Raw genomic sequence first — 24587 nt, 5'->3', positions numbered from 1 at the left:
TATGCTCCTAGCCCTATTTCATTTTTTATTTTATTTTTTATTTTATTCATTTACTTATTTATTTACTTATTTATTTATTTTTGTGGTGCTAGGGGTGAAACCCAGGGGGCATTCTACCTTCGAGCTACACCCGCAGTCCTATTTTTTATTCTTTATTTTGAAACAGGGTCTCACTAAGTTGCGAGGGCCTCACTAAGTAGCTGCGGTTGGCCGCGAACCTGTGATCCTCCTGGCTCAGCCTCCCAAGTACTGGGATTATAAGCGTGCGCCACCAGGCCTGGCTCCTATTTCATTTTTTATTTGGAAACAAACAGGGTCTTGCCAAGTTGCCAGACCGGTTTCGAACCTGCAGCCCTCCTATCTCAGTGGCTTAAGTACTGGGGTTGTCATCAGCATTACCTATGATCAGAACTGCTCTGAGCTGGAGTGTGGGGCCCAGCAGGGGAGTAGGTCTGGGACCTTCCAGGGTGGGATTGGGGTGGGCTGCTGCCTCCTCACCAGCCTGCAGATGCCCTAGCCGGGATGCCGCCTGTCTGCACATGGATGGTGCCTGGACCGTCAGGTGCTGAGGCACTAGAGCCGGTTGCAGTGGCCTTACCGGGGTCAGGCAGGCCCCGCCCCCATCAGCCCTGTCATCTATAATTCCATGGAGGGCCCGGATTTGATGAGCCCAGGGCACCAGGCTGTGCAGCAGAACCCTAGTGGATGCCTGCAGGCCCAGCCTCAGGGTGATTGGCCCCTCTGAGTGGTGGTGGTGCTCAGGAAGCAGGGTGCGTGGATTGTCTGGTGGGGTGGGAGAGGCCCCAAGGCAGACAGGTCTGGTTGGCTGGGTGTGCCCCTCCCAGAGGGATCTGTTTCATGGAGGGCTGTGTGTGGTATGACCTGAGGCAGATGGGGGATGGAGGTGGCATTTGGGCCCTGGGGTCTGTTTGCCCCAGACATCTGGGCCCAGTCCTGGACCTGGACGGCTTTCTTCTCCTTCTGCCCAGCTGGCCCAGTCAGAGGCTTCCTGCAAAAAACTGTCCTGGAGCGGAAACCTGAACCCAGGACTGCTGCCCAGGACTCAGTGTCCTACTCAGCAAGGGACCTCTGTCTAGTCCCTGGTCAGGAGCCCTGATTCCCAGCCCAGTGACTTTGGTAGGCAAATCCCTGGCCTTGTCCGGATCTAGTTTGTGTGGCTTTTTCAAATGTTTGAATGAAATGCAAGGCAGGGGTTTGAATGAAATGCAAGGCAGGGGTTTCCCATGGCTAGAAGGGTTTTCCCAGAGGGGGTCTTCTGGTGTTCTGGTCTCTGGATCTGAGCCCCAGGATTCCCTCGTGGGGCCTTGCCTTCTTCCTGAAGATTGAGGGGCTATTGGGCCACGGGGAGCCTGGCTGGAGGTGGGAAGGGAGGTTGCAAGTCGGCCCCGGATCAGTCATTCCAGCTCCTGCATCTGCCTGCTCAGCCTCGGCACTGTGTGCAGAGTGCCCCAGCAGAGCACAGTGGCTGGTTGCTCCTGGAAAGTGGTTGCAGCTGGCGGCAGCTGGAGTCTGGGGCCCTGGGAAGGGCAGGGCTGGAGGGCCTGGCAGGCTGGGGCGGGGCGGCTTCCACCCAGGAGTTGGGGCGTGGCGCAGCCTGTTGGAAGTCTGGAATGCTCTGGGAGAGGCGCAGGACGAGAGGCACACCCCCCACCCCCAAAGCTTTGGGTACCCTGGCCCCTTAACAGCCTTCTGGCCTGTCACTGACCAGATAGGAAGATGCTTTCATTAATTCAAACCTCTGCCGGGTGCCTGCTTTGTCTGCCCTGACTCACGGTGTCCTGGGCTTACAGGGGTCTACAGGTAAGCTTCACAGGGGGCGGGAAGTAGGCAGGATGACCTCAGATCAAAGCTATGAAGAAAATGAAGCCGGGTGGGTGGAGAGGGAGCTGCCCTTTAGCAAGGTGGTCGAGGAGGAACTCTCTCCCAGGACACCACTTTTTGATCAAACCTGAATGAGAAGAAACCGCTCTGCCTCCAGCCTGCGCCACAGAAGGAATGGCAAGGCTGAGGCCCAAAGGTGGGCGGGACTCCAGAGGGCAGGACCTGACCCTGGGCGGGGCCAGCGGAGGTTCCTGAAGGGACCTCTGGGCCAGCTCCCCAGCTTCCGGGTGGAGTTTCTTGCTGTGCTTGCTCCCTGCCAGAGGCCCTGGGAAGGCTTGCCCATGGCTAGAAGCGATTATTTGCTTTCCAGAGGCCTGCGAACATTTTGGACCTGGAGGTTGTGCCTTGTGGTTACCTGGATGGAAGACTGTAATTTTCCACTTGTTCCCTAGAGAACCCGGAAATCTCTAGACATTGTCAACACTATGTTTTTTTTAAGTCATTTTTGAAATTTCAGCGTGGAGAACACAGATTCAGCGGCTTTTGTGGTAAGGGAAAGCCCTCCTGGCCTCCCCTCTTTGATGAGGGCCCTGGCTGGGAGGCTTCGGAGTCTGGCAGGGAGGGCCACCTGAGCCTACACCCTCGGGAATGGGCCTCTGTGGCCTCGGACTCCTCAGTGACAACATCGGCAAGATCCTGGGCCGGTCTGGAGGGTCTGCTCTGTGGAGACCCGGCCATCCTCGGAAAGCTCACCTGGCTCCCAGGCCATCGGTGCTCAGACCTAGGGCAGCAGAGAGGCCTGGGCTTTCATCACCAAGGTGTGTACGCAGCTCTCAGCAAGAAGAAAGGGCCTGTGGGTCTCCAGCCAGGTGTGGGGCCCAGGCCTCCGACGACGTGGCTTGAGCTGGAGGGGAGGGACGTCTCTCTCTCGCCTTGGAGGCTCAGCTGTAGGACCTGACCCGGCAGGACTGGTCGGGCATTGAGGTGGCCAACACCTGACCCACTGCCCTTGCAGACTCCTCAGGGGCTTGGGAGGAAGAGTAAAGGTGGGGCTGTGGTTGCTAGGTATCCCCTTCCTCCCCCCTGGACACAAACCCTGCCCTCCAGGAGCTGAAGCCCAGGGACTGGTCAGCGTCCGAGAACGCAGCCCGGAGGAGGCAGAAGCAGACAGGGCTGTGGGCACCTGGGGGGTGGACGCCAGCAGTCGGCCTGCTGACCAGCCCAGGTTGGGAAGGTGCCCCTGCCCCCACTGGCCAACAAGTGCCCTCTTGGGGGGTGCCCGTAGGCTGGGGTCCCAAGCACAGGGGAGGACAGAGCCAGTGCCACTGTGGCGCCCTATGGAGCGCCCGCCACGCCTCTGCCAGACAGATTTAATAATCCAAGTCTGTCTTTCACGGTTAGTATTGCAGGAGGGAAGCTTTACTCCTAAAACTTTTATTGATCCAGACACTAATAAAAAGTAAAGGGTTTTGAAGTAGGGTTTTTTTTTTTTTTTCTTTTTTCCTGCTAGAGCAAAGTATGTCAGAGCCCCAAAACACAATTTGTTTTCCTTCTTCCCTTTAGATTTTTGTGTGTGGGGGTGGTGGGCTTGTTCAGACCACCTCTTCGGGAAGCCCTCCTCGACTGCTCAGGTCTACATACATCCCCCGCCTGTTCTGCAGTTACAGGAGCCTGCCCCTGGGCGTCTGTCTCACAGAGGGCTGGGGGTACAAGGCTCGGACTTCGGAGAGGGCTTCCCTCCACCCAAGGCCCCCTCGGCAGAATGCCTGGCTCTTGATTTCTTGTCTTGGTTCCTTGGCTGCGCTAGTCTTCGTGTGGGGGGTGGTGGTGGTAGGTTACTGAAGGGTTCAATTCTGTAGCTTTGTACCTCCAAGCTATACTCCCAGCCTTATTTAAAAAAACAAAACAAAACCAAAACCAAGGTCTTGCTAAGTTGTTAAAGCTGGCCTAGAACACGCCATCTGCCCTGCCTCAGCCTTACTAAGTATTCTAGTGCGGTCATACGCCAGCACGCCGGGCTTGGTCCTTGTTTTTACATATTCGTTTCGTAAGTACTTACCAAGTTTCACCATTCCAGACCCTCGCTTAGGACACAAATACTATAGACATGGCCCTTGGCCACACTGGAGCTTATCTCATGGTGGTGGAGGCAGATAAGGAGAACTGGAGACACAAAGTAATTCCAGCTTGGTAAAATTCCCCCACTGGAGTGGAAGCCAGGGACTTTCGTCTGCTTCTTCGGTACCTGTATTCCCAGTGCCTGAAATAGTGCCTGGCACGTAATTTGCACTTAGTAAATATTTGCTGGCGGAACAAGCAAGAGGCTTTGAAGGAAAACAGGCAAGTGTCTCCCTGGGAGCAGTGGGCTGGGGCTGGCCTGGTGTGGACCAGGCAGTCTGGGATTGATGACCTCCGGGAGATGCCAGAGCCAGCGAGCAAAGTGGGGTAGAGCGGGAACCCCACGCCCAGGAGCTCGAAGGCAGGAGAGCCAGCCTTGAGCGGGGTGTTGCTGGAGGTCAGAGGGGGGCGGGCCACGCCTGCCTCCCTCCACTTGCCAGCACTTTGAGAATAATGGAAGGGCTCAAGCCAAGGAGTTAAGTAATGGACTTTGCATTTCTCAAAGGTCCCTCTGACTTCCTGGTAGCAGATGGGACAGCCCAGTGGCTGTGGGATTCTAGGGTGAGGGACGGCAGTAGATGCGGTGATGGCTGGGATTCTGAAGGCAAGGCACAGGGAGGGTTCTTGTCTGGAGACTCCTGGCTTTGCTCGGAGACAGGCTTTGCGTGGGACATTTCAGGCCTGAGGTTCTGTGAGGCGTCCAAGAGATGTCAGGCCAGCATGTAGATGTGAGTCGGGAGGGGGGACTGGAGATATAAATGTAGGAGTCGTGAGCACACTGGTGGTATTTAAAGCCACAGGAGTGAATGAGATCACCAATGGAAAGTGTTTTGCTAAAAAAGAGCGCCTCAGATCAGCCCTGAGGGCCCGACCCTGGGGGAAACCAGTGACCCCTAAAGAGCTGACCTAGGCCAGTATGGCGCCCTGGGCTTCAGGGAGGGAGCCAGCTGTCCTGCTGAGTCGGCTCTGGCAGGTGCGTGCCTCTGGAGACCTGCAAGAGGCCCGATGGGGTCAGGACAGGTGTGTGTGCAGGAGGAGCCGCCGCAGTGGTCAGAGCAGCGCAGGGCCGAGGAGGACAGCCCAGGGGAGGGGCTTAAGTGTGCCTGTCTGCGGCCGCGCTCTGCCATGGCTGGCCCTCCTCCTCGTTCCGTGGTGGACTCGCTCACTGCCCTTTGCTTCTCTGGCTTTTTCTGACTCCCACCCAGTCTGCCGAGCCTGGCTTGCCCCTGCGATCCCCTTTCCTTGTCCCAATCTGTCACTGGGTCTGAGACCCCTAAACCATTAGTACTCTGAAAGTGGGGTTACTCCAAGGGTCTTCTCAGGGCAGAGGTGGATTTCTTTATACTAAAGGTGGTATCTGAAAGTCTTCTGTGTTTGGCTTCCAGGGAAGCTTGAGGTCTTTTGCAGAATATTTTGGTGGCCAGATCCTTTACCTTCCCTAAGGCTTTGCAGGCTCTGGGGAGGGTTTAGAATGTGCCTGGTCTGTAGCAGAGCGTTGAAGGCAACCTAAAGCAATGGAGCGCTGGCGGGTTCTCGGTGCCTGTTGAAAGAATGCCACCCAGATATCTGAGTCTTTTGGGGTCCCAGTTGCTTCATTAAATGGTTTTCTGCATCTGGGTATCCAGTGTTTTCACGTGTATTATTTGCAGGGGGCTAGTACGTTGCTCATTTTATACACATTTTATAAAGGAACTGAGGCTCAGGAAATTGAAAGGACTTACCTGCCCAGTGTCCCAGGAATACTTGCAAAGTGACACAATCAGAATCGTAACTGAGAGTGCAGGACCCCAAACCAAGCCTCCCTGTCAACCCTGGGGGTGGGGTGGTAATGGTGGAGTTGGTGGTGACTGGTGTCCCACTGCCTCTCAGGAATGGCGGCTCCGTGCTCTGCCAGGGCTTCGGCATCCCTCCTACCCTCATCCCCTTGTTTCCTCTGATACCAGGAACCCCTTCTCCATGGACACACCACATGCATCAGGCTTTAGGAAGATGGGATGAGGCAGGCCTGAACCTCGTCCAGTCTTGAAGTGCCTGTGCAAAGGTTCCATCTGCAGGGTTCCTGTTCATTCTGCACCCGCGGGCAGAGCCAGTAAGCTGGGCCACATGCACTGAGGAGTGGGGACTGAGAGCCGCGACGCCAGGGTGCCGTGGGCTCCAGTGGAGGACGCCTGTGGACACCTGCGCTACCTCCTGGCAGCCCGTGGGCTCCGGGCCCTCCCCTCCTCTTGCTCTACGACCACCCACCTGGTTGCAGGCTAGACAGTCGGGGCAGGCTGCTTGCAGCTTCCTAGAGTCTGAGCCACAGCCCAGCCTTTCTTGGGCTTTACTTCCTGGGAAAGGGAAGCCACCTGGAGGGGGCCCAGGGTAGTTCTGCCTGGAAGTCCCAGAAGAAACGGTGACTTGGTCAGCATCACACTCCCCTGCCAGCCAGTTTCCCCAGCACACGCTGAGTCCCGTCCTTTAGTCCTGCAGAAGGTTGGCTTGCTAAGTCTTCACTCAGCAAGGCAACTGATGCTCCTAGCAACCTGGTGAGGTCAGTTCTACTGTTAAAGTGCCCATTTTACAGAGGTGGAAACTGAGGGACTTCACTTGTGTAAGGGACTTCGCACATGGTAAGTGGCATGTCCCTGTGCGAACCCAGACAGACTGGCTTCAGAATCCCAGTTCTTAAACACCAGCTACCTCCTCATGCTTTTTTTTTTTTAAATTTATTTTTATTGGTGCATTGTAATCATACATCACATTGGAATATAAGACTTGAGAGGGTATACAAGCACACATCATCCAATTAGCCCTCATCCAGTCCCCATCCCATTCCCTCCCCCTCCCTCAATCCCATGCTTGTTTGGTGATTAACTTTGATACATATGTTTATGTACCTCCTGCTTTTTAAAGAGGCTCCATCCTCCTCTATTCCATACCCTCTGATTGGTCACCTTAATTGCTTCACTATAGGGCCCTTTCTATAGCTCGACCTCTTCCTGTTGCCCCTTTCCTCCTAGTTATTGCTGATTAGGGGAAGCATCTGGTTTTAATTTTCTGCGATATTTCTCTGTGCATGCAAATACCGATCCCACTCTTGATGGCCCCAGTTGTGGCCTGGCTACCCAGTGGACTGATCCAGACCTCGCTGACTCAAGCAGCGGCCTTGCCTCATGGATCCTCATGCTTATTTGACTCCCAGGCTCATGGAAACGCAGCAAGGCGCTAACTCCCGACTGGCCGGGCCCTGCAGAGGTGGGCCTCAGGCCTCCCGCAGCCTGGGTTCTTCTGATGGGCGGTTAGTGGTACGGCACCCACAGCCGCTCCAGGCCCAGGGTGGACCGGGACTGAGGCCCAAGGAGCCAAGCCAGCCCGGTACTGAGTGCCATGCCTGACCACGTAGGCGTTCCGGTGGCTGCCATTCTCACGCTTACTCTTGAAAGCCTTACTCTTTGTTTGGGCTTCTTTGGGGACTTGAGGTGAGCTTTGGATTTACTGATGTGCAGCACTGGGGACTGGAACCTTGGGCCTCACATGTGGTTGGCCCGCACTCTGCCACTGAGCTACACCCACAGTCTTAAAACTTGGAGTTTTATTCTTACTCATTTTGCCTCAAGTCTCCCTTAGAAATGCTGAGAAAATAATCTAATAGTGACTTTCCTGCCTCCTTCCTGTTTCCTGTACAGAAAAAGGGGTCTGTGCATTTAAGTTCCTGTTTCCTGTACAGAAAAAGGGGTCTGTGCATTTAAGTTCCCAGCAGGCCCAAGTGGGACACTGGCCCTTTAAAAGCACATTACAGAGAGTTGGAACATGGCCTTTGTTTAACTAGCCATGATTAGTCCCAGTGGACCCCACTGGAGTGGTATGTCTAGGTCCAGAGTGGAGCGGGGCTGGCTGGGGCTGGCTGCTGGATAGCGGGCTGCCTGCCGAGGGGCTGGCCTGGCCGCACGACATTCCCTGGCCACGGAGCCCAGTGGCCACGCCGAGGGATGGTGAGTGGCCTGAGCAGAAGTTGGAAGGAGGGAGGCTGCGGGCCGAGGCCAGGGAGACCTGTGTGGTGGCCACAGACGCCCCACTGACGGCACCCCAGGATACGGAAGCAGTGGGGGTGGGTCTGCCCCAAACTGGGATGCCAGGAGAGCGAGGGTGCTGATCCTAGTTTTTAAAGTAAGAGGAGACACCCAGTACCCAGTACTGGTGCTGCTTCCCGCTGTGGCAGCCTCGGGCTGCTCCACCAAGAACCGGGAAACTCTAGGAGCTGCTGGTGTTGTCCTGAGCCAAGGAGCGAGGAGCCTGGCCTGGTGGGGCTGCGCTGGGGTCTGGGACCATGTTACCCCGCCCTCGGTCCCAGCGGGCTTCCATCTCTCACCTTCTCCCTTGTGCTGTTCCCTGGTCCCTCAGGCCCAGGCCTGCAGGAGGACCCAGAGGTTGTGTCTGGGCCTGGAGCGTGTTTGGGCTCCAGTTTAACTATTTGGAAGAGTCCTCAGAGCCAGGCCACCTGCGTGTGGTTGAGTCTTTGCTGGGCAAATACTTTATTTCTGGGGAAGCCAGGGGAGGGGTTTGGCTCATCTTAGCCAAGGACTTTGACCCGGACCCCTCACTGGCCGCCGAGGCTGTGGAGACTGCCGCCAGCTTGATGCTCACACCATTTGAAGACAGGTCACCCCCTGGTGGCTAAGGCAGGGCTCCGTGCAGCTCCCAGGACCCAGGTTCCTCCAGGTACTAGGAAGTTGGTACACTTGCTCACACGATGTCTGCAGGTTAGGTGGAAACCTGAGCCTCTGTAGGCAGTGAGGAGTTTGGAGTTAGAGCCCGCACGCCAGGCCTCCTGCCCTGTGTCTGTGCACCGTGGCTTTGGGCAAGCTGCTTCACCTCTCTGGGCCTCACTTCCTTGTGGGGGGCTGGAAGGGGGCTGCTTGTGCTGGGGAGGGTTGTAGATGTGCTGGCCTTTGGGCCAGACAGACAGGAGGCGGCTGGGCTGCAGGGAGTGGCTCATCTTGGGCAAAGGTGGGCAGCCCCACGTGACTGCAGCTGGGTGCGGGGAGGGCCGCGGGGCTGCCCTGGGGCACACCTTGGAAGCTGTACTTTAAGTGCTGTACTTTAAGGGCTTCAGTGCCCTGGGCTAGGTGGCAAATGACAGGTTATCCCGGGGTCTGCCAGAGTGGAATGTGGGAACCAGAGGGGACTCTGAAGACCAACACATGCCCTGACCTTGGAGAAGGAAGCCCCTTGTGGTCTCCAAGCCTCAGTTTTCTTATCTAGCTAGCCACAGAGTCAGAGATGTGCCAGCCAGTGCCTTCTGCATGCACCTTGTAAGAATGTGGGCAGCCACAGTGGGTGGTGGGGGTGTAGGAAATTGAGCCGTACCCTCCCCCCACCACCAGAGTTCTTAGGAGCCATTTCTCTGAGTTTCTGCTCTTGCCGGCTAGGAGCACCTGGCTGCCTCCTGTGGTTATGGCTTGAGAAGCTTCAGCTCTGGGGCCCCCCTGGGATCCAGACCCCGGGCTCTGGAAGGAACATGGAGCTGGTGCCCAGGCCCAGCCTCACCCTCCCCGGCTCAGTGCTGGGAGACTGGAGGTGCACAGGCAGCTGAGCCCTCCTGGGCTGGGACAGTGACAGTGACCCTTTAGCAAGCTCTGGAAGAGGACATTACTCTTCCTTTTTTCTCTGTGTGAGTGGGAGCAGGGTGGGCACTGCATATTTATTTATTATTTATTTTATTTATTTATTTTTTGGTGGTATTGGGAATGGAACCCTTCTACCTCTGGGTTAGAACCTTTCTACCTCCGGGCTACACTCCCAAACCTATTTTTAACATTTTTTAAATTTAGAAACAGGATCTCTTAAGCCAGCAAGGCTGGCTTCGAACCTCCACGATCCTCCTGTCTCTGCCTCCCAAGCACGGGGATTACAAGCGTGCGCCACCACGCCCGACCTCTACGTGTGCATTTTTAAAGCACACCATCAACCTGCATAGTGCCAGGAGGAGGTTGAAAGTGGCAGTCATTGCTTGGGCCAGAAGCCCGGTCCCCAGGGTAGTAGGGAAGGACACAGTCCTCAGGTCACCTCGTCACCTTAGTGGAAACATCCCATGCGGTCTCAGGAGGGGGTGGACGAGCGGAGATGGAGAAGATGCTTGCATCCCCAGTTTGTGGGGCCAGCATTAGCTAAGGGAGGTTCCTGGGGACCCCGGGAGCACTTGGTGTTCAGCTCACTCCGTGTTCTTAGTTCATGCTCATTCCTGCCTTGAATCCTGTGTCTCCATAGCCCCAAGGCGGCTGTTGGAGGTATTTCTGGCCCCTGATGGGCCATTTGGTGGTGTGATCTGTCAGACCAAGGGGATGTCTGGGCGTGTTCAGGCAGAGACAGGGTAAGCTTACAGGGGAAGGAAAGCCTTAGCCAGGGCTGTGAAGCATCCCAGGAGGGTCCAGGTGGAGAAGTCAGGGACAGGGCGGCAGGCGGAGGGACAGCACAGTGGGCATGGCCATCAGTGTCCCTGTCATCGCAGATGTCACGGCAGAGTCAGTGCCCTGAGTGCAGGGAAGCTGGGCTCCGTTTCTGGGGCTGAGGAGGTGGGAGTCAGCTTCCCTGGCTCCCGTGGATGCTGAGGCAGGGCATAGGGCTGGGGAGTGACGCCCCCCCCCCCATCTTTCTGAGTAGCAGGACACGCCTGGGAGTTTCTCCTGGGGCCTAGGGAGGGGCCAAGAGCTGTAAGGAGGGCAGATGGCCCTCAACTCACTGTCAATTAGCCCAAATCTCATCCTATTCAGTGGGTGTTTCTTAGAACCTCTTCTTTTAAAATTCAGGGCACTTCACTGTTCTACTGAGGTTTATGAATGTTTAAAAACTGCTTTGCGGTCCCCAAAGTAATTTGACAAGTCTGACAGCTATTGATTAAAAACCCGAAATTATTCAGGCTGCAGGATGACTTGGGGGATTAATGGAAAGTTTTTGTTGTTGTTTCTTCTCTTCCTGCTCCCCACCCCACCCCGGAAGTCAGATGTGGAAAGGTAAATGTGATCCTGCTGTCGTTCCCAGGACAGAGCAGGCTGCACAGCTGCACTCTGGGAAGGGGAAGGCCTTCCTGTCCAGGACTCACCTCGCGCCTCCCGCCCATCCCGAGGCCTGTGGCCAAGGAGCAGAGAGGTGGTGCTGCCTTGTCCCTGCTGGGTGTGGTCCTGGGCCCTGGAGTTTGTAGGGAGTACAAGGGGCTTCTGCGGCTCTCTGAAGTCAAGAGGGAACTTGTCAGGGCCTGTGGGTACAAGGGAAAGCGAGGGTGGCCTGAGGTCACAGGCAGATTGCAGGTGGAGCTGGGCAGGAACCCAGGGCTCCCTGGTGGAGCCCTCCTCTCCCCAGTGGAGAGGGCCCTGGGGTGGCTGGACGCCCAGCCCCAGGCCTTGGCCCCATGTGGTGGAGGGCCAGGACTGCCCACAGTGCAGTCAGACCTCACAATTGGCGCTCCCTTTCTGGACGGTGTGACCCGCAGGCCACATGTGCTCTCCAAGCCTCCGTTCTGTCTTCAGCAGAGTAGGCGTGACCCACGCTGCAGTCACTGAGCCTTTGGATTCGCTGGTGATGGGGGTTGGCCCTGAGAGGTGGCTCCCTGGGCCTCAGTTTGGGTTCCTGCTCTCCTGTCTGCTGGGAAGGTGCTGCCTGCAATGCAGGGTTGTTGGTAGGAGGCCATGTGCTTGGGGGAAAAAAAACCTGTCACACAGTGGGCATATAGTAGGTGTGCTGTAAGTCCTTGGTAGGCCAGGCGGCCCTGCCAGTGTCATTCCTTCAATCCATATCTTCTGGGCACTGCCAGGGCCAGGCCGTGGGTTGCTCTGTGGCCTTAGCAAGTACCATCATCATCATTGTTACTATGGCGATGATGACGATGATGGTGTATGTGTGAGAGAGGGGATGGAGAGAGAGGGCTATGGAACCCACGGCCTGGCACAAGCTGGCAAGTGCTTTTCTGCTGAGTGTACTCCAGCCCTTATTTTGAGACAGCATCTCATGTTGCACAGGCTGGCCTTGTGACCCTCCTGCCTTAACCTCCTGAGTGGCTGGGGTTACAGATGTGTGCCATCGGCCTGGCCTGTTTTGGTTATTAGGGTGTGGACCCACCTCTCTGCCCGGGGTACCCTGTGGCATGGGGCTCCCGGGGCAGGGCAGAGGCAGGAGGCCAGGGCCCAGCGTGACGGCGCACTGCACCTGCCCTTGGCCTTGGGCCCAGGGAACCCTGGCCTGAAAGGAACTGTGCCTCTACTACTGCCTGTCATCCTAGGACGCCTTCCCAGGCTCTGTAGCCAGCCTCCTTGCCTTTTTAGGACACGCTGTCTCCTCAGGGCTCCAGGGCCACCAGGCGGCTGCCCCCCCGGGATCCCAGCTGGGCCAGGAGTGCTGGCCTCAGCAACCGGTTCCCAGGCCGTGGAGCACGGCTGGGCTTGGGGAGCGATGGCGCTGCTGATGGTCGCGGTGGCAGACGGCCCTGTTTACGTCCTGCTGTCGGATTCCCAGGAGGTCAGCGCCCTTGTCCTGACATGCTCCAGGCCTGTGTCCAGAAGGGTCTCCTCTTGCCATAGGCAGAGAGTTCCCACATTGCGCCTGTACCGCACAGGGAGAGGTGTGGTGCACGTGCTTGGACCTGGTGGGGCTGGAGTTTGCTGGGTTCTGTCTCAAAAGCAGCAGGGCCCATCAGCCTTGGGACTGTGGCCAGCTCTGTGGCGACACTTCCTCTGGCATCTCTCTGTCCCGGGCCTGGTCATGGTGGCAGGCCTGGCATGAGGCTGCACTGGCACTAAGGCCCGGACCACTGTGCCAGGGAGTCGCAGGCAGAGGGGCCACCACAGGCACACCCGCTTTCCCCTTAATTACACTAAAGGAAATCCAGGGCATTTAAAATTGTGAGGTATCCTGAGCACTTGGGTGCTCCCCATCAGAAGTAGGGGGTTGGGTAGTTAGGGAAGGAACAGGAAATGGCCTGGGAAGTCCTTATGTATCACTCCCGTGTTAGAGGTGTGACCCACCCTAGAATTGTCAGCCTCCATAAAGTTTTCTCACTGCGCTGTCCAGCTCCTTTTCTGTGGTGGCCAGTAGGTGGGCACGAGGGCGGGCCAGTTGTACGTGGCCAGCGGTGGCCCCTGGTGCTGGCCCTTCCTTCCCTTCCTCAGTACCCACTTCCATTCTCGAGCAGCTGGAGAAGACGCAGGCGGGCCTGGGAGTTGGTTTTTATCAGGAATAGAGGCCAGGTTTGTTCCTACAGCTGGGCCCTGAGAGCTGGGGCCTCCGTTCTGCCTGTGCCCAGCTCTGGTAGCACCTGGCAGGTGCCTTTCCACAAGTGCAGGGCCTGTGCTTTCACTATGGGGCCCCTGGGACCGCCTGCTTGTGCTTGCCGCCTGGGGATGCCAGTGTCCCCGCCCACAGAAGGTCGAAAGGTCTTCCAGCTCTTGCTTGTGTACTTTCTGAGACAGAACACTTTCTCTAAACCAGATGAGCCTGGCCTACTCGGGGACATTGTCCTCTCCTCTCCTGGTCCCATTCTGGCCGTGGGGGAGCAAGGGGCAGCTCCCTCTGTCCTTTGAGACTTGGAGGGTGGTGCTGAGCCCCTTACTTTCCAGGCTAAACACCCCACTCTCCATTTGCCCCGCCTGTAGCTTTGAGTGCCCTCACTGTGTCCAGCCTCAAGTTTTATTTTTGTTGTTGAGTCCTCCCCTTCCTTGAAATAATGGGAGTTTGCTGAACTTCATTGTCACTAACCTTTTAAGAGAAAAGAGAATCAGAGTTGGAAAAAAGCTCATGGGTTGGCTGGAAGGCTATCAGATAAGCTGGCCCAGGAGCTGGGACAATGTCCCCTTGTTCCTGCTCCCCGGCCCTGCTGCAGTCGGCTCTGTCTGCAGCACAGGCTCCTGAGCTCCTGTGCCCTGGGCGCTGGGTGGGGCTGTCCCTGGAGTGAGCAGGTCCAGCGGGCAGTCAGCCTGGCTGTAGACCTTCCTCTGCCCTCCTGCCTGCGGCCACCGGTGAGCCATGAACAGCCAGGCTGAGGCCTGAGCATGTGCCATGAGAGCGCCTGCACATACTCAGCCAGGCAGCTCCTGCACAGCCACTCGCTCCCCAGGGATCCTGGGGAGTCACCTGGCCTTTGAGGTGTGCTGCCCCAGCCCTGACAGGGTCGTCAGGAGAGTTCAGTGGGCGGCAGACAGGCAGTTGTGGCGCCGAGTGGGTGGGGCCCTGCTGGCCAGAGAGACAGGGACATCAGTGTACTGGTGGTGCTGGTGTTGGGCTGGGCCTTGAAGCAGAGGGAAGGTTTTTGTTAGGCAGAGAGGTGGGAGAAGGGTGGGATAGGCTGGAGAAAGCCTGGGCCAAGGCCATGGCCAGGTCCCTAGCCATTGTGCAGTTGAGGGTCTTTCAGGAAGGACTGGGCACTAGCCCAGGGCCTCTGGGACGTGATTATCTTCCAGGCTGTGGAAGAAGGGAAGGGGAGTGAAGCCATGCTTGGAGTAGGCCTGGCTGGTGGAGGGTGCTGCTGCGGTACAGATGGGGAGGCCTATGGGATCCCCCCGCCCCCCGCAGCAGTCTCCAGGCAGGGGATCCAGGGCAGATCTCACCCGCTCTGGCTGGCCCATGGGTGACTCCAGGAGGGCAGCAATTCCATGCTATGAAAGACGTAAGGAGGGAGCTTCCTGTGTGTGGGACCCCGGGTCCCTAGTCCCTGGAGCCATGGGGAACAGAGTGCCCTCTACTTCACAGAGACCCTGGAGTGGACACGGGGCACTGCTCTGGGGACTTGGCCTCGGAAGGCAGCTTCCCTAATCCCCATTCTCGGGTCTTATTTACCCTTCTCCCAGGGAACAGTCATGTCGCCATTGCCGGACTCTTTGGGCTTAGGGAGGTCTGTGCCTGTCCCTACTCCAGGAGTGACTCACCTTGGCTGCTGAGGTTCTGAGACCTTGACCCAGGATGAACCCTGGAAGGCTTTATGGAAGAAAGGGTGTTGGTGCTGGGTGTTGAGAGCGTGAGGACTTCTGGGTAGGGGTTGAGGCATGCTGGAGACCAGCCTGAGACATGGGTCCCTGGAATGGAGCTGGTCATAAGATAGAGCGCTGCGATCCAGGGCTGGGCCTGAATCTCTCCTGGGACGGACCCCGTGCCGCCATACCCAAAGGCCTGGAAATGCCCCCCAAACCCTGTCTTCACATCACTCCCTCGGCACCATCATTTTCCATTTGAGGCAAGAATCCTCCTCCTCCTTCAGATAAGGAAGTGGACCCCAGGGGTTGGGTCTGGAAGCAACACTAGGAGGAAATGGGCCCCGGGCAATGGTTTCTCCACTGTTAATGCAGGGGTGAGGTCAGTGGCTGCCTTTCCGGCACTTACAGATTGCACGAGGTGCAGGGGCAGGGGTCATGTGGCGCGCAGCCCAGGGCACCCCTGGCCGGAGGTGCTGGCCCTGCCCTGGAGGGAAGGGCGGATGTGGCCGGAGACCTGGTCCTGTCCTGGACAGGCCCGGCCTCGCTCAACAGTGGAGCCACAGTGTTCTTGGTGAGGTTGTTGTGAGAAGTAGTTTCTTTTAAAACTCTCCTTCGACATAACTGTGCTTGCAGAAACATACTCATACTGGTTCACAGACTCCAATTTAGAAAGACGAGTGCTGCCCGAGAGGGCGTGGCGTCCTTGTGCAACATGCATCCTCCGCATCTTTCCAGTTTCAGTGTGTGCATGGGAGAGGGCGTTGAGATGAGACCCGGGCGGTGGGCGGTGCAGGGGGTCTGCGGTAGAGCCCACGTGAAGGCCTTTGGTCCTGCTTGGCGTCACCTTTTAAGAGGACCAAGGACCACAGGCTATCAGAAGGGGCATTATCAGGGGGCTGAGCTGGGCGCTGGGATGCCATGCGATCGAGCCACCCAGACTTGGGCAGCAGGAGGGGAGCTAACCCAGGGCGGGGGCGCAGCAGAGGCAGCAGCCCAGGCCCCATGCTAAACAGGACGCCGTGGGCGGGCAGGGCTCACACCTTGACTCCTGCTGGCTCAACCACCTGCTCTTCCCAGAGCCCATCTTGCCTTTCTGTAAAATGGGCAGGTGAGCACTCCTGTAGGATGTATGCTGAGAAAAGGGATGTGCAGGTGAGCGGGCTGGTGCCCACCCTGTGCTATGTGGTGGTCAGTGCCTTTCGAGCACTCTTCTCCTGGGACTGGTATGGGAGCAAGACAAGAAGTGCTTCTTCCCAAGTAGGAAGGCCGTGCCCACTCGTCGCCCCCCGGGAGCTTGGGCACTAGGGGGTGCCCGTCCACCCACGGGCAAGGCAGAGGCTAAAAGTGAAAAGGAAGTGGCCCAGCCATGCTTGGTGCACCCTGAAGGCGGCCGAGCAGGCGAAGGCTGCCTTGGCTGGTGTGGAGGGCACCGTGGAGCCGGACCGGCTTCCTGAAGAAGTGGTCCATAAGGCCTGGGCTGCTCCTGCTGGGTTCAGGCAGTAACTAAACGGCCATTTTCCTTTTCTGAGCTCCGGCCATCTTATTAGCCACCACCTAGGTACACCCTGGCAGGTTGCAGCAGACAGTTCCCTCTGGGCCTCGACGGGGTGAGGACCAAGGTTGCTGTGTTCCCGTCTGGAGGATGGAGGTGGACACCAGGCCGAGTCGGGGGGGAATGGAGATGCACAGCCCTGCCACCACCAACCAGTGCTCTGCTGCCTGGCCGGCCTAGAGACCTTGGGCAGTGGGGCCAGGTGCCGCCAGCTGGCTGGGCCATCCCAGGAAGCCTGGAGGGTCCTGCCTGAGCTACCTTCCCAGCCCAACGAGGCCAGGCCAGCTGGAGCACTGGTGGGCCGGGTGCTGGAGGGCAGGGTGGCTGTGCAGTCACAGCGGGACCTGGCTCTCCGGCCTGGGCCTTCTGGGGCTGCAGGACGACAGTCCTCAGGGCTCCCTGGGCAGGCCCAGAGCACAGAACCATGCCAGCCAGCAAGTCCACTCCCTAGCAAGCCACCCCACCTGCCCTGGCTCTCAGCATCCTAGCCTGGCAGGCTCAGGAAAGGGACCTTCACCCCTCCATGTGGTCACTACCAAGCCCTGGGAGCAGGTACCCCCGAGGTGCATCCATGTGAACCTGAGGTACGAGGAGGGGCTGCGAGTGGTCCAGGGCCTCTCAGGTGTGCAGTGGGCTCATGTTTAAGGCCAGGGTGCCAGGCTCCATTTGGTTACCAGGTGGCCTGTTGGTCCGTTGACCATGGCCTGAGCCCCAGCACCCTCACATGGACCCTAAGACTCAGTGTCTCGGGTGCTGTGCAGAGACTGGCAGCTTTCCACGGGGAGCCAGGTTGTCCTCATCCGTAGAGTGGAGCAGTGTAGGTCGCTGGGGCTCTCCTGCCTTGCGTGGTAGGACAGCGGAGGAGAAGAGGCTCTGCCGTTGAATTCTGGACAAATGTTGGCGCAGGGTGATTGCTTTGGTTTTGAACACGGACTGGACTGAGAGCAGCGATGATGGGAAAGGCTCAGAACCCCAGAAAGCTGGGCTGAGGCAGCTCTTCCCTTGGGGCCTCTGGGCGGCTGCAGAGTCAGGCCGGACCCTGCCCTACAGGCTCAAAGCCATTTGAAGCCCCTGAGTGGAACCCTCAGATCCTTGCTGTCTTGGAGACTGAGCCCCTTACTCACACCCCTCAGTGGGGATGGGGACTGTGGGTCTCTGCGACACCCTGCGTGGCAGTGAAGGGGAGTTGGGAGGAGTGGCTGCCTGGGAGGGGCGGGGGGAGGGACTAGATACACGGGGAGCCCTCCTGACTCCAGCTGCCCACCTCCCCAGGTCCCATCTGATGCCAAGGCTGAAGGAGTCTCGCTCCCACGAGTCCCTGCTCAGCCCCAGCAGCGCGGTGGAGGCGCTGGACCTCAGCATGGAGGAGGAGGTGGTCATCAAGCCTGTGCACAGCAGCATCCTGGGCCAGGACTACTGCTTCGAGGTGAGTGCCGTGGGCGAGGTGGGCGCGTGCCCCGCCTGGCCAGCCCTCCTCCAGTCCCTCCTGCAGTGCTCTCTGTTCTCAGGGACAGGTGGCTTGGATGTCGGCCAGGGCTCGTAGCTTTGGGCTCCTGGGAGACAAGGCAGAGCTGGGGGTGGGGGGCCTCTTTCCTGCTGTCTGGGCTTCTTGGAAGTGGACCAGCGCCCACTCTCTGTGCTAGCAAGCGCAGCACCCAGGCCCCGTTGGGTGAGTGTGGAGATGGGACTCCTGCGTATAGTTGCTGAAGCCCCGGCGCTCTTGCTCGGAGCCTGCTCCCCCCAGGGTCACGTGGGATTGCGGAGAGTCCCCCCTTTTCTGTGCCTGCTTCTATGTAGTCAGAGCCCGAACTTTTCCTGCCCAGCATTGTGTGACTCAAAGCTCGAGCACAGAGAGCCCACGGCACTGCCTGAACAGGGCCACTAGCTGGGTCTCCTGTGCAGTGCCTCGAGGCAGATGAGGAATCTTTGGCCTGGAGAAGGCAAGATAGCAGTCACATAACCAGGCTGAGGCCAAGCCAGGACTGGGTTACTAATGCCGCGGGTGTTCCTGGGAGTTCCTAACTACTTCTCCAAGTATTTATATTGACTTTCTGCCTCTGTGTCTGAGAAGATTCCTACCTTACCCCCACTCCCACCTCCGGTAGTCATGCATAATTGGCACTTGGGGAGGGGGAGACTGAGAGAGGAGTGAGCCTGGGAATGAGCTGCCATTTGGGGACCAGCGCTACCAACCTCCTGGCACCGGCCCGCACCCTGGGCCCCTCTGTTTTTCTGGTGTAAGGCTCCCGGCCAGGCCAGCCTGGACCTCAGCTGTGACTTCCGTGCCTGGGATGGGCTGAGGTGGCCGCTGTCCTCTAGTTCATAGGTTCATAGCAGGAGCTGCCATAAAGGAAGGGTCTGGGTTGCCCCGTGCGCTCTTGGCATGTGCTGGGGCAGTGGGATGGAGAGGGAGCAGGCTGGGTGGGACATCCATGCTGTAACAGGATGAGCAGGAGGCAGACAGGTGGAGGTGGGCAAAGGCTCCAGGCAGAAGGACCCAGGGCCGGGCAGTTGTTAGGCTTCTGTGACTGCTACTGGGCAAAGAAGAACCCTCAGAGGTATCAGCGAAGGGGCTCCAAAGGGGATTCTGCCTGCCCTCTCTTCTGTCTCTTTCACCCTACTCTGTCTCTTCTACATCTTGGAGGGAGGGAGGTCAGAGTCAGGAAGATGCTCCCCACTTGACAGAGGGCTCTGCAGCAGGGACGTGGATCTGAGCACTGGAGCCAGAGGCCTGGGCCGGGCCCCTCTCCTGTTGCTCACCGGCTCTGGTGCAGCTGGCTTCAGAGTCTGAGCGTGGAACATGAGGTGCACAGCCGCCGTGCGCCTCGTCCTGCCTCCTTCCGGAGGCTGTGAGCGACCCGGTGGCCTCAGAAGCTTCCCACTGCTGCCCACCCTTGCCCAGTCCCTCCCCTGTAACTCTCTGCCCGTCCCTCCCCCACAGGTGACAACGTCCTCTGGAAGCAAGTGCTTTTCCTGCCGGTCAGCAGCTGAACGTGATAAGTGGATGGAGAACCTTCGGCGAGCGGTGCACCCCAACAAGGTAGGCCACCCCGGAGAATAGGGGGCGGAGGTAGGGTCTGACCCAAGGGAGCCGGAGGGCAGGGTTGGGGTGGAGGCGGGGCCAGAGGATGGGGAGTTGGGACTGTGTCCTCCTCCCGGGAGCCCATGTTCCCGCAGACCCCGCTGACGTACCTCATCCATCCATTCCAGCTTAGACTGCCCCTCCTCCAGGCAGGCACCCTCTGGTCAGGACCTGGCCTGTAGGCCCTGCTCCTGTGTGCTCCTCCCAGCTGACTTGTGGGCCTGGACAGAGGAGTCCTGGCCACCAGGACATCACTCAGCAGTAGTCACCTGGTTACTTTACGGACCAGCTGAGAAGGCGCTGACAGCAGCACTCTCGTTGCCACCCTCTTTCTTACATCTCGCACTCAGAAGTGGGGGCTCTATTATTCCTTTTGTATAGAAAAGCAGACTGAGGCCCAGAGAGAATCAGTTGCCTGATGTCTGAGCTGGTGCAAGCAGACCAGAGCTCCAGCCCATGTCCTTCTGACCCCTCCGCTCATGTCCGAGCCCGCCATGAGAGCCCCTCTGAGCCCTCTGGATCTCAGGACGCCTGGGCTCTGGGCCCCGGGCTGGCCGGTGGGCAGGTGGCAGCCGCATCTGACCACCCCCTGTGCATGCGCAGGACAACAGCCGGCGCGTGGAGCATATCCTGAAGCTGTGGGTGATCGAGGCCAAGGACCTGCCGGCCAAGAAGAAGTACCTGTGTGAGCTGTGCCTGGACGACGTGCTCTACGCCCGCACCACGGGCAAGCTCAAGACGGACAATGTTTTCTGGGGCGAGCACTTCGAGTTCCACAACCTGCCGCCTCTGCGCACCGTCACCGTCCACCTGTACCGGGAGACCGACAAGAAGAAGAAGAAGGAGCGCAACAGCTACCTGGGCCTGGTGAGCCTGCCCGCCGCCTCGGTGGCGGGGCGGCAGTTCGTGGAGAAGTGGTACCCGGTGGTGACGCCGAACCCCAAGGGCGGCAAGGGCCCCGGGCCCATGATCCGCATCAAGGCGCGCTACCAGACCATTAGCATCCTGCCCATGGAGATGTACAAGGAGTTTGCCGAGCACATCACCAACCACTACCTGGGGCTGTGTGCGGCCCTCGAGCCCATCCTCAGTGCCAAGACCAAGGAGGAGATGGCGTCCGCCCTGGTCCACATCCTGCAGAGCACGGGCAAGGTGAAGGTGCGTGGGGCCCACTCTCGGGAGCCTGGTGACCGGCACCGGGCGACCTCCATGTAAGGAGTCAGCTCCAGTGGAAGCTTTGTGGACACCTGTCACACCCAGGTGGGCTCCCTAAGCCCACGAGCATTAGACGTGAGGTGAAGGGCTTCACAGTCCTCCTGCGGTGGGGTGGGGGTGCTCCCTGTGATGGGACTGTGATGGCTACTGAGGGAGTGGGCGTGACCCCCTCCTGCGCTCTCCCAGCACACGTGGGCCCCTCGGTCCAAATGCACTTCCGCTGTGGGCTGTTGAGTTTGACAGACGCCCTCAACGGGTGACGTTCCTCCCGAGCCACTGGCAGTAGCCCCACAGTCTCACATACAGACACACAGATTTTTACACACACTGGTAGTCCCAGACGAGTCCCGCAGACATGGGAATCAGAAAGCCATGCGGGCAGGGCCTGCTTCAAGGCTGGAGGGGCCACTCCCCTTCCCCCATCCTCTCCTTCCATTCCACTCCCAGGGCTTCTGGACTGGGGTGCCACTGCAAGGTGGTGTCTCCTTCGTGCCCTGCTCAATGCACTGGGCTCTGGGCTTCACCTGTGTGAAGGAGGGCTGGCCCTGGGCCAGGCTGCCCTGGGCCGGGCTGCCCTCTGCAGCAGCTGCTAGGCTAGGGAGCTGGGCCTTGGTCCTGCAGGCATGGTAGGGTTGAGAGCAAGTGTGATGGGGGTGGGGGTTAGGGTTAGGTAGGTCCAGGCTAGGTCCCTGGCCAGGGACCTGCGCCCTCAGCCAGGGATGGAGAGGCCCAAGTAGGGAGCCAGGCTGAGTGTGCCCGGCAGAGGCCGAGGGGCTGTGACCAGAAGTCCCTGGGCCACTGCAGGCCCTCCACAGCGCCCACTGCCTGTTGGGCTGGCACTGTGCAGTGAGGCGGCCCTCCCCAGAGGGACTTCTTCTCCGCGAATCGCGGGAGGACTGCTGCTTTCCTCCGTGTCACTGACCCTGCCCGCTGCCCCCACTTGCTGGGCGAGGCCGCCGCCGAGCCAGCTCTGGCTGCGCTCTTGTCGGTACTGGTCTGTGGTTGGCAGGGGTGCTGTAAGTGCTGAGGAGAGGAGCCTGTGGCCCCTAGGAGGAGCGAGGGGCAGCAGAGGCCCGGGCCTTTCCTGCTGCTGGGTCTCACCCTTCAGGCCCTGGTGCCCCACACTGTGGTGGCATGGGAAGCGAAGTCCATCTGAAGTAGCCGTGTGATGGCCCCGTGGACCCTGAGTAGGGAGGGGAGACTAACTCATGCTGCTGGGGTGGCGAGCTCTCTGGATACTGGGGACCTGTGAGGGAGCCGGTGGGAAACAAAAAGCGTGACAGGCAGCCGGTGTGATGAGGCCAGTGTCTTGTACTCCGGCCCCTCCCCAGGCTCTGCTTGCCTAGGCTGGGTGATTTTAGGTTCCCACCCCAGGACTCCCCTCTGCTCTCTCTCTTCTCTGCCACCTTAGAAGAGGAATAGGTCCAAGAAGCAAGAGAGCGGGCCAGATCTGGTCCCGGTAGCACGTGGCTGTAAGCTCCCTCCTCTGCCTCGCCTTCCCTCCCTCCCGCTCAGTTTCTCCTCGGGCCAGTGCTGGGGCCTGCAGTGCTGCAGGTGTTCAGGGAGGTGCGGAGCTGCAGGCAGGGGGCCGTTTGTAACCTCTGCTCAGAGGGCCTCAAGGTCAGCTGCAGCCGGAAGTGGCCCTCAGGCTGCACTTCCCAGGGAGACCCTGCCTAGCCCTCTGCCCCGTGGCCAGCCTGCTCTCCTGGGTGGGCATCTCAGTTCTATATTTCAGAGGGGCCCAAAATCAGCTCGAGGGAGTGAGGAATTTTCAGAACACCAGGCCAGGGGGGTCCCTGCAGCTACCCTGGCTGCCCCCGCCCACTCTCGCCCTCCCCCAGGCTACGCCAGCCTGCCCCTTTCTCCCTCGCCACCACAGTTGGCTGTGTTCTCTAGGCAGGGAGCCCTGCGGGGATGCCACGGTCCAGGGGCAGGTGTGGCCAGGCTTCTCACCTGTGTCTGGGCCTTCCCACCACACGATGGAGGCCCTTGTGGGCAGGGGGCTTGCCAGCTACCTTCTCAGGCAGTCTGGGCCCACCTGGCTCCCCAGCCAGAGCCCTGCCAGGTGACACCGCCTGTCAGGAGGAGCTCCTGACCTTTCACATGCTGGTGTGCTCCTGTCCCCTCACCCTCCCCTTGAGCTCAGAGAACAAGTCTGTCCAGTGGGAGGCCCTGCCAGGCCTGCTGGCCCCGCAGGTGCTTATAGCATGGGGCGAAGGTGACCCCATCCTGCTCAGTCCTGGAGGTGGGGCAGGGATGAGCTCTCCTCGGTCCCCTGGCCAGGCCTGGTCAGGGCTGAGCGGGATCGAGTCCAGCGGTCTGAACAGGAAGGTGGAGGGCTGGGGCTGCCACCCTTGCACCACCCGTCCCTCCCCAGCAGCCCCTGGGGGCACCCTGTTCCTCCCGGGTCCCTGGCGGCGTGGTGATGGAGCAGCCTAGAAGAGTGGGGCTGAGTCCTGGGCTCCTGCCTGGCAGGCCAGCTCAGGCCCCTTCCGCCCGCTTCCGCCCCCAGGACTTCCTGACGGACCTGATGATGTCTGAGGTGGACCGCTGTGGGGACAATGAGCACCTCATCTTCAGGGAGAACACACTGGCCACCAAGGCCATCGAGGAGTACCTCAAGCTGGTGGGCCAGAAGTACCTGCAGGACGCACTAGGTAGGGAGGCGGGCAGGCAGGGTGGAGGCCGGCGCCGCGCACGCCACCAGCCCTCACGTGCCCCCCCCCCGCCTGCCCTGTGCACAGGCGAGTTCATCAAAGCGCTGTACGAGTCGGACGAGAACTGTGAAGTGGACCCGAGCAAGTGCTCGGCCTCCGAGCTCCCCGAGCACCAGGGCAACCTCAAGATGTGCTGTGAGCTGGCCTTCTGCAAGATCATCAACTCCTACTGGTGAGTGCGCCCCCGGCCTCCCGCTGCCGCCTCCCCAGGCCTGCCGAGCCCACTGGACGCTGGAGCACCGTGCTCCTGTCCTGGCTCGGGTACAGTAGAGGAGCGTTTAGGATGTCGGCAGGATACATTTTTTGGTTTAAGGGTAGGAAGGGCCCGGGCATGGCAGTCTGCACCTGTGACCAGCAGGCGTCCTGCAGGTGTGGAAGGCTGCTGCAGGCACCCGGGCTGCAGCGTGGAGCGAGGCTACGGAGGCCCTGCTCCCACACCTACTCCCCGGACTCCCCACCTAGCAAGGCCCAGCAGGGCATTGTGGGTACTCAGGGAGGCCTCTGCTGGGACAGAGGAAAGAAGAAAGGAGGGTTTTAAGTAGAGCAGGGTCTGCAGGCTGCACTGGCCCCAGGGTGGAGCTTTGTGCAGGAGCTGGCTCCCTACACGAGCTATAATCCGGGCCAGGATTGATCTCTGGGCCTGGGATGCGTGTGCTGGGGCTGAGCACAGCCTCCTCTTGGGGCGGCACTGTGACTGCCTGGGGGGCTGGCTGCCAGTGCAGGCAGTGGGATGGTTTCACACTGAAGGCCTGTCCAGGCTTCGGCTGTGTTGTGACTTGTGCTCAGGGCTGATGCCCCCTCCTGCCTGAGCCCCTGCAACCCCTGCCCCCCTCACTCCTGCCTGAGGCCTTAACACCTGCAGCCTGTGGGGCCCTTCATCTGCCCAGGCCGGGCTGGTTACCTCTCTCAGGTCCCTTTTGTGGAAGTTCCTGTCCCAAGTTCCTTTCCTTCCAGAGTGGGACTGTTTGTATTTGAATGAGTTACCTGCACACACTGGGAGCACCCTGGGGGCAGGTGGGCACACCAGAGAGCTGGGGGAAGTACTTGCTGCTGCCGAAGGACTGGCACAGGCAGGCAGGCCCCTGAGGTGAGCAGTCACCTTGGAAGGAGGCAGGGGACGGCCA

General features: G+C 59.3%; 1 protein-coding gene across 5 annotated transcripts in view; it reads left to right on the top strand.

Annotated features, from left to right (window-relative positions):
* Positions 1–24587, top strand: part of DAB2IP (DAB2 interacting protein) — a gene marked incomplete at both ends in the record, with an annotated part of 197698 nt that overhangs the window by 159110 nt on the left and 14001 nt on the right. For 3 of the 5 annotated variants that reach the window (XM_080708713.1, XM_080708712.1, XM_080708711.1), the window contains 5 exons: positions 17722–17875; positions 19391–19489; positions 20135–20689; positions 23259–23403; positions 23491–23635. In XM_080708713.1, coding sequence (XP_080564839.1) covers positions 17722–17875; positions 19391–19489; positions 20135–20689; positions 23259–23403; positions 23491–23635 — 1098 coding nt within the window. Of the gene's footprint in view, positions 1–2490; positions 2661–17713; positions 17876–19390; positions 19490–20134; positions 20690–23258; positions 23404–23490; positions 23636–24587 lie in introns of those variants that run through there. The other 2 variants (XM_080708715.1, XM_080708714.1) reach the window with 2 other exon arrangements.

The sequence above is a fragment of the Muscardinus avellanarius genome, assembly GCF_963383645.1.
Source record: "Muscardinus avellanarius genome assembly, chromosome: 13".
NCBI classification, from domain to species: Eukaryota; Metazoa; Chordata; class Mammalia; order Rodentia; family Gliridae; genus Muscardinus; species Muscardinus avellanarius.
Note: the sequence above shows the minus strand (reverse complement) of the source record. Positions and strands in the feature narration are given on the sequence as shown.